This window comes from Heptranchias perlo, chromosome 22, assembly GCF_035084215.1.
Source record: "Heptranchias perlo isolate sHepPer1 chromosome 22, sHepPer1.hap1, whole genome shotgun sequence".
NCBI classification, from domain to species: Eukaryota; Metazoa; Chordata; class Chondrichthyes; order Hexanchiformes; family Hexanchidae; genus Heptranchias; species Heptranchias perlo.
Window position 1 is genome coordinate 50,595,634 of NC_090346.1, and position 8,941 is coordinate 50,604,574.

An 8,941-nucleotide genomic window follows, 5' to 3' on the forward strand; every position below is an offset into this window, starting at 1 on the left:
AATGCCGGCCTCGCAAGCGATGCCCACATTCCATGAACAAATAAAAAAAGGTTGTAGTGTTTAGGTGCCAAGATGCAAGTGTGTTCAACATGGTCTGCCCCCAAAGGCTACCCTCCAATCCTTCGCTTTCTTGGGTGGTTGATAGCATGGTACATGTGGAACACCATTCAGGGGAGGATCGAGCCAAGGCTTCAAATGGCTTTTGGGCTATAATTGGCAGCTGAGGAGGAGGGGGAGAGAAGGAAGCAGCCTGAAAGCTTACTTTTATTTATGCAGCACTTTTTCCAAGCAGAAAAACCCTGTTGGGAATATACTGGCCACTGCACTCCACGGCCATCCAGAGCATTGTAGAGCAGCTTCACTTGTGCCACATCCCTCATTTAAAAACTCTATCCTTACCTGGAGAGTAAACAGACCAGGAAAAGTATGGAAAAGAATAAGGATCAAATTGCCTCATTCAACAGTATTCATTAGAAAGAATACTGCCTCCAAACTGTGAGCTGCTGTTCTGGACTAGAAACTCAACCATAGAACGTTACAGCACAGAAATAGACTATTCAGCTCTGCACTGGTGGTTTTTTTCCACATGAGCCACCTAGTCTAATCCCACTTCACTGCTAAATCCCCATATCATTTAACCATCCTCTTTTCTAAGCATCCATCTAATTCCCAATTAAAAAATGTATGGACTCTGCTTCACAAGTCTGTGGCAAAGAATTCCATATTTTAACCATCCTCCAAGACTTTTCTGACCGTCCCTTTAATTCTTGTGCCCTCTTGTTAGTGTAATGTTTTTAAGAAAGCATTTTAAGAGGTCAGGATCAATACTTACGTCCTTCATTATAGAGGTAGGCTATTCCTAGCTTTACTGCAGCCTCAAAATTTCCACTTTCTGCAGCCCTAGAACAGAGGGACTCATTAGGATTGTGGCAAAGATTTTCTTCTCCCAAACACCCCTACCACCACCACCACCCCCCCACCAAAAATAAGATTTACAGTTTTTACTTTAATAAACATTTTGCCTCTAGTTAGTTGGCACAAACAATTTCAGACCTATATTTCACATATTTGTAAACAAAGTTACCAGCACATGCAATATTGCTTTCATAATGTTGGAGTAATCTTGCTCATTCTTTGAGAGTTCATCCTTTTATGAAGGGGGAGGGAGGGAGAACCAAAAAGGCACTGGCCCTTTAAGAATTTCAATCTTGAAAGACAATTTTGGTTAGGTTCTATGCCACGCTCTGTTTGAAGCTGCACTCTAGTTCTTTTGAGACTGTAAGTGTAATGACGGCAATGTAACAGAAAATAAAAACAGCTCCAAGTTTTAAAAAAAATCAAAGGGTAGACCGGGAAAATTTTGTGGTGATTGGACTTTCAAATAAAGACAACCACTAAGACTGTCTCTTTTCTGGAAGGCCCATCGTAGAGTACAGTTTATTCCTGATAATTCAGTCTTTTGTGTGCTAAAAAATTGAATTATACAGCATAGAGGGTATATAGCACTATAAAAAGTAGAATCAGATGGATAATTTGACTTAGTGACTTTAAATTAAGAGATTGCACCTGATTCATTGAAAATTGAAATAATCTCCTGTAAGACAGACAGACCACGTCTGCCTTGTCATGTGTTTCTGCAAAGTATTAAGCTGACAGATTTACAAAATTCACCCAGCACCAGATCCACATGGTGGCAAGGAAAAAGGCCAATGAGTGAATGGGAACCTGTTTACTGATTTAGCACGCTAGAGTTGTACTAAAGGAACTGGAAGTGATCTAACGAGCACATACAACATGAAACAGAGAAGTGGCATGGAATAATTACACTGGTGGAACCTACATCCCAACAGGACACAGCTAACAAGCAAGCAAACTAAGGCTAGCAAAGCCTCTGGAAATTAGACAACTACAAATGGCAGTGCATCTTACAACTGTACCTTTCAAACAGCCACCGATTTACTGGAGACGGCCAGATCTCCTGAAAGTTTGCATGGGCCCAAACACTAGAGTGATTATCTACAAGGGATCGGAAGTGAGAGTGCACCTAAAAGATAGGAGTACAAAGATTTCAGCTGTGAACTGTGCACATCTTACACAATCTAAAAACACAGAAGTGGAAAAAAAATTGTAACCCACTTAAAACATAGGCTAGCCACTCCAGCTCACTTTAGTTCAGATAAGGATTCCTTCCCTCTAAACACAGCAGCTGCAATCATTCAGGGTAGCTTAAGTGTTTGAAAACTCTTATGAGTACACGTCCAATTATTTTAAGTAGTGGCTACCATGGCTATTGCAGTAGCATTTAGATGTACACACAGTGCCGTCCCACAAAGTGTGCGTATCTGCAATGGAATCAACTTCTTGCTTTCAATAATTACAAATATCAAATTTGAATCCAAGAAGCCATGTTGTCTATATACTGCTAGAAAAAGTGTGATAAACCCATGGATTTAATTTCAGGAAAATTAACGTCAACCAATTAATTATAGTGAATAAGGTACGTGTTTGGTCATGTAAAGGAAACATTCACACCATTGGTGTTTGCTGAGAGACAGAGGGAGCAGTGCTGATCTACAATAGTATATGAGAGTGAGAATATCAGGCTGCAAAAACTCTGTCCCATCAGCAAACAGTAAATGTGGGCACATAATGTAGTGTCTTCTGTATTTGGACTGAGCCTACACAGCAAGGTGCAATGCAACCGCTGGGCAGTTTTACAGATGGAACAAGGTGTTGTTCATTTCCCCTTGTAGTAATAAAATAATTTGACATGGTATGCAACACAAATAGTGTAATTATAATCTTACTAGTGTGAAATTTATTGCTTTACAGGCAGAATATCTTCAATCTCATCACACTGGGTATGTAAATAACAATTAGCTTACCGCTCTGAAGTGTAGAATATCCTGAGCAGGAAGGCATTCCAATACATAAAGCAGAACATCGTCTGGAAGACTGAGCAGCGTCAAGACAGGTGAGCGTTTCTTAATTTTCCGTTTCGTGAGTAATGAGAAACATTTTGCACAATTACAGTGAAACACTGAAAACAAAAAAGTTTGGTTTTAGATTTTGCCTAGAATCTCAAGTCATTTACTGTTCCTTACCCACTTGTGTAAAAAAAATTGGTAATGCCGATATGCAAGAACTGTACATCAGCAAGCTCAAAAAGTGCATATGATTTAAAAATTCAAAAAAGTTTCCCCATCCAGCAGGATCTTCTCCATTCCGCAAATGGTGGACATTCTTTGTGCATCACAGGAGCAGCCTAACTTGACCGGTTCTGGGGAAATCAGATGCTCAGCAAGCACACAAGTGTCATGATGTTGCAGATAGATAGCGTCTCTCAGGCTCCTACCCCCACATCCTGTAAAGTTCCAGGACCCAGATTATTGTACACCTAAAGTTAAACTAAAACTAACTGATTAGCAGCAATCCTCCCCCCAACCAATCTATATTCCGTTTGGGACAGACTGGGTAGAGGATGCACATCACTAGGAAACTGCAAGACAATTTACTGTCCTTTATTCTGGATCTTCTGCACACTGAAGCATACCAAAGTAGTGGAGAATTATGAGCTGGAAGAAGGGAAGGAGAAGGCAGAGAGGAGGTTCCTACACAAGACCCACAAATATCACAGCCAATCTGCCAAAAACAATTGTGCACTGCTGTTAAATTTAGACAGTAATGATTAGCAAATTTGAGAGAATTGCTCTAATGGCTGCTTTGCATATGCTCTCAATTTTAATCTGATTGAGAAATGACCAGGTACCAGTAATGGAAAGGATAAAATGACCACTAAAGCAGCCTAAGGCTTCTTTCCATGAGTCTTGCTTCAGGTCAAAATGAAGTGTAAAATGGCACAGGTGCTGGGGTTTTACACAGGCATGGAGTTTGAGACCACGTACCAACCTGCAGCATCATGTCATTTTTATGTACCTGCTCAGCATGTAGTAGTACACAAGATGCACTCAATCATCCATTTGGCTACCCACTGCTTTGTCACAGATTTGCCTAGGGTCAGCAACACCTGACATGTAGAAACCCATTGTTTCCAAACCAAAACTACTTACAAAAAGGTGACTTGATTTGCTTGGGAAAACTTTTCCTCCTCTCCTAAAGAATTGTTTTGTGACTTGCTTTTTGCCCTTGAAGAGGAATTAACAGCATACTTTATGATTCTTTGCTTTGTCAATCGACATTAATTCACAAGAAAGGTAAGGAGCCCCTTCCAGTGCTGAATATACAGACCTATATCCTGCTAATACAAGACACTAGGCAAGATCTTACCCTCCAGACTAGATAGAGCTATCCCTGGACTGGTCCACACAGACCAAACAGGCTTTCAAGTGAGAGCACCAGGAAGCTGTTCAATGTTGTGCATCAAAGCACTAGCACACCTAACCGGAACTGTCCCCAGGCACGTAAAAGAGATTTGACTGAGTTGAGTGGAAATTTCTCTTGGCAACATTTGAGAGAATGAGCTTTGGCAACACATTCAGGAGGTGGATTACAATCCTATATTTGTAACCCCACATCCATAATGTGCAACAACTGCCTCAGCTCACCTGCATTCTGACTATACTGGGAGACCATACAAAGAAGTCCCTTATCTCCTGTTTTGCTTGGTCATAGAACCTCTGGCAATAGGCATCAGGATGAACTCAGGCATCCAGACTACAGACAAGAAGGAATGAACAAAAACCGTCCCCATATGTTGACTACATACTACAATATGTAATTAACTCATCCACCTCACTGCTGAGCACTTCTAAAAGCAACAATGAATTTGGATGACTCTTTATCTTAATGTAGTTGAATCTGTAGGCAAAGGGCATGCCTCTCATCCAGGATGAGGTACACCAAATCTACAATTTACTGCACTGTACCCAACAAGTCCTCCGTGTTGTGTGGCACTATCACCGTGCTAAATGGGATAGATTCAGAACAGATCTAGCAGCTCACAACTGGGCATCCATGAGGCATTCTGGGCCATCAGCAGCAGCAGAATTGTATTCCAGCACAATCTGTAACCTCATGGCCCAGCATATTCCTCACTCTACTGTTGCCAACAAGCCAGGGGATCAACCCTGGTTCAATGAGGAGTGTAGAAGAGCATGCCAGGAGCAGCACCAAGTGTACCTAAAAATGAGGTGCCAACCTGGTGAATCTACAACACAGGACTACATGCATGCTAAACAGCGGAAGCAACATGCTATAGACAGAGCTAAGCAATTCCACAACCAATGGATCAGATCAAAGCTCTGTAGTCCTGCCACATCCAGTCGTGAATGGCGGTGGACAATTAAACAACTAACAGGAGGAGGAGGCTCTGCAAACATCCACATCCTCAATGATGGCAGAGTCCAGCACGTGAGTGAAAAAGACAAGGCTGAAGCGTTTGCAACCATCTTCAGCCAGCAGTGCCGAGTGGATGATCCATCTCAGTCTCCTCCCGATATCCCCACTATCACAGAAGCCAGTCTTCAACCAATTCGATTCACTCCACGCGATATCAAGAAACGGCTGAGTGCAATGGATAGAACAAAGGCTATGGACCCCCAACAACATCCCGGCTGTAGTGCTGAAGACTTGTGCTCCAGAACTAGCTGCGCCTCTAGCCAAGCTGTTCCAGTACAGCTACAACACTGGCATCTACTCGACAATGTGGAAAATTGCCCAGGTATGTCCTGTCCACAAAAAGCAGGACAAATCCAATCTGGCCAATTACCGCCCCATCAGTCTACTCTGAATCAGCAAAGTGATGGAAAGTGTCGTCGACAGTGCTATCAAGTGGCACTTACTCACCAATAACCTGCTCAACAATGCTCAGTTTGGGTTCCGCCAGGACCACTCGGCTCCAGACCTCATTACAGCCTTGGTCCAAACGTGGACAAAAGAGCTGAATTCCAGAGGTGAGGAGAGTGTCTGCCCTTGACATCAAGGCAGCATTTGACCGAGTGTGGCACCAAGGAGCCCTAGTAAAATTGAAGTCAATAGGAATCAGGGGGAAAACTCTCCAGTGGCTGGAGTCATACCTAACACAAAGGAAGATGGTAGTGGCTGTTGGAGGCCAATCATCTCAGCCCCAGGACTTGCTCCAGGAGTTCCTCAGGGCAGTGTCCTTGGCCCAACCATCTTCAGCTGCTTCATCAATGACCTTCCCTCCATCATAAGGTCGGAAATGGGGATGTTCGCTGATAACAGCGTTCAATTCCAGTCGCAACCCCTCAGATAACGAAGCAGTCCGTGCCCGCATGCAGCAAGACCTGGACAACATCCAGGCTTGGGCCGATAAGTGGCAAGTAACATTCAGGCCAGTCAACGAACATCTCCAACAAGAGAGTGTCTAACCACCTCCCCATGACATTCAACGGCACTACCATCGCCGGATTCCCCACCATCAACATCCTGGGGTCACCATTGACCAGAAACTTAACTGGACAAGCCGCATAAATACTGTGGCAACAAACGTAGGTCAGAGGCTGGGGATCCTGCGGGGAGTAACTCACCTCCTGACTCCCCAAAGCCTTTCCACCACCTACAAGGCACAAGTCAAGAGTGTGATGGAATACTCTCCACTTGCCTGGATGAGTGCAGCTCCAACAACACTCAAGAAGCTCAACACCATCCAGGACAAAGCAGCCCGCTTGATTAGCACCCCATCCACCACCCTAAACATTCACTCCCTTCACCACCAGCGCACTGTGGCTGCAGTGCGTACCATCCACAGGATGCATTGCAGCAACTCGCCAAGGCTTCTTCGACAGCACCTCCCAAACCCGAGACCTCTACCACCTAGAAGGACAAGGGCAGCAGGCACATGGGAACACCACCACCTGCACGTTCCCCTCCAAGTCACACACCATCCCGACTTGGAATTATATCGCCGTTCCTTCATCGTCGCTGGGTCAAAATCCTGGAACTCCCTTCCTAACAGCACTGTGGGAGAACCTTCACCACATGGACTGCAGCGGTTCAAGAAGGCGGCTCACCACCACCTTCTCAAGGGCAATTAGGGATGGGCAATAAATGCCGGCCTTGCCAGCGACGCCCACATCCCATGAACAAATAAAAAAAATGCAGCCCCTGCACAAGCCCTGAGGAGTACCAATCCCACCCAACCAAGATGGCATGCCCAATTAACCTGGTCACCCCAAACAAGCTACCTCAGCCCCCTACTTACACTGCTCCCAGGGCAGGCACCCCGAGGTGGACACTGTAGAATCAGGATGGGCAGCAACTTCATTAACTCTATGCAGGAATATACTCACAAGATACAATGCCTGAGTGTGGCCCTAACTGTAGAACCGCTACACAGACTGTGACTGGGCATCACCAGTACAATAGAGTCGAAGCACCGAGAACCCAATTAAAAAAGTTATAGACTGGAGAGACGGTAATTCCAACAGTGTTCGAAGTTATTGAACGGGCCGAGATTACAGACCCGGGTCCCGGGGTCTGAGCACACACCGGGCCGGGCCCGCCGCCCCCTCCCCCGGGCACAGGGCCCAGAGGCACTTCACAAACCGCCCAACTCCGCAGCTCACTGCAGCCAAAACTCAGCAAATCGAATAACGCGGGGGCGGGGGGGCGGGAGCCAGTCTGCAGAGAGTGCAGGCCTCCCCTGAACCCCGCGCTTTCCGCTCCACTGAGCCTCAGGGTCAGGAGCAAACGGGCGCATCAAACTACTAAACACTTCAAAACGGCATCGAACCGCCCGCCCGCCCGCAATAAAACTCACCGCCTGGCCGCATTTTAAACGGATTGGTGTCCCCCGCCCCCTTTCAGAACAAAAAGGGCGGAGAATACTCGGCTGAGTTGGTGAGGGGAGCGGGGAGCGCGGCGATGGAGGGGAGCCAGGAGCCGGCCGCTCCGTCAGTCAGCGGGCGCTGCGGATCCCCAGTGCCCGTCCGTCGGTGGGTGAGCGGTGCCGGGCCGCCCGCGCTCTCTCTCTCAGTCTGAGCCCCGGTGCCGGGCCCGCTCTCTCTCAGTCTGAGCCCCGGTGCCGGGCCCTCTCTCTCTCTCTCAGTCTGAGCCCCGGTGCCGGGCCCGCTCTCTCTCTCAGTCTGAGCCCCGGTGCCGGGCCCGCTCTCTCTCTCTCAGTCTGAGCCCCGGTGCCGGGCCCGCTCTCTCTCTCTCAGTCTGAGCCCCGGTGCCGGGCCCTCTCTCTCTCTCTCTCTCTGAGCCCCGGTGCCGGGCCCGCTCTCTCTCAGTCTGAGCCCCGGTGCCGGGCCCGCTCTCTCTCTCTCAGTCTGAGCCCCGGTGCCGGGCCCGCTCTCTCTCTCTCAGTCTGAGCCCCGGTGCCGGGCCCGCTCTCTCTCTCTCTCAGTCTGAGCCCCGGTGCCGGGCCCGCTCTCTCTCAGTCTGAGCCCCGGTGCCGGGCCCGCTCTCTCTCTCTCTCAGTCTGAGCCCCGGTGCCGGGCCCGCTCTCTCTCTCTCTCTCAGTCTGAGCCCCGGTGCCGGGCCCGCTCTCTCTCTCTCTCAGTCTGAGCCCCGGTGCCGGGCCCGCTCTCTCTCTCTCTCAGTCTGAGCCCCGGTGCCGGGCCCGCTCTCTCTCTCTCTCTCTCTGAGCCCCGGTGCCGGGCCCGCTCTCTCTCTCTCTCTCTGAGCCCCGGTGCCGGGCCCGCTCTCTCGCTCTCTCTCTCAGTCTGAGCCCCGGTGCCGGGCCCGCTCTCTCTCTCTCTCTCTGAGCCCCGGTGCCGGGCCCGCTCTCTCTCTCTCTGAGCCCCGGTGCCGGGCCCGCTCTCTCTCTCTCAGTCTGAGCCCCGGTGCCGGGCCCGCTCTCTCTCTCTCTCTCTCTGAGCCCCGGTGCCGGGCCCGCTCTCTCTCTCTCTGAGCCCCGGTGCCGGGCCCGCTCTCTCTCTCTCTGAGCCCCGGTGCCGGGCCCGCTCTCTCTCTCTCTCTCTGAGCCCCGGTGCCGGGCCCGCTCTCTCTCTCTCTC

General features: G+C 48.6%; 1 protein-coding gene across 2 annotated transcripts in view; it reads right to left on the bottom strand.

The window, feature by feature from the left end:
- Positions 1–8,019, bottom strand: part of ccnf (cyclin F) — a 44,275-nt gene extending 36,256 nt beyond the window's left edge. For both annotated transcript variants that reach the window (XM_068003633.1, XM_068003632.1), the window contains exons 1-4: positions 7,742–8,019; positions 2,886–3,040; positions 1,938–2,044; positions 833–900 (exon numbers count right to left, since the gene is read on the bottom strand). In XM_068003633.1, coding sequence (XP_067859734.1) covers positions 833–900; positions 1,938–2,044; positions 2,886–3,040; positions 7,742–7,754 — 343 coding nt within the window. In that variant the 5' untranslated portion in view covers positions 7,755–8,019. The remainder of the gene's footprint in view (positions 1–832; positions 901–1,937; positions 2,045–2,885; positions 3,041–7,741) is intronic.
- Between the last annotated feature and the right edge of the window lie 922 nt (positions 8,020–8,941).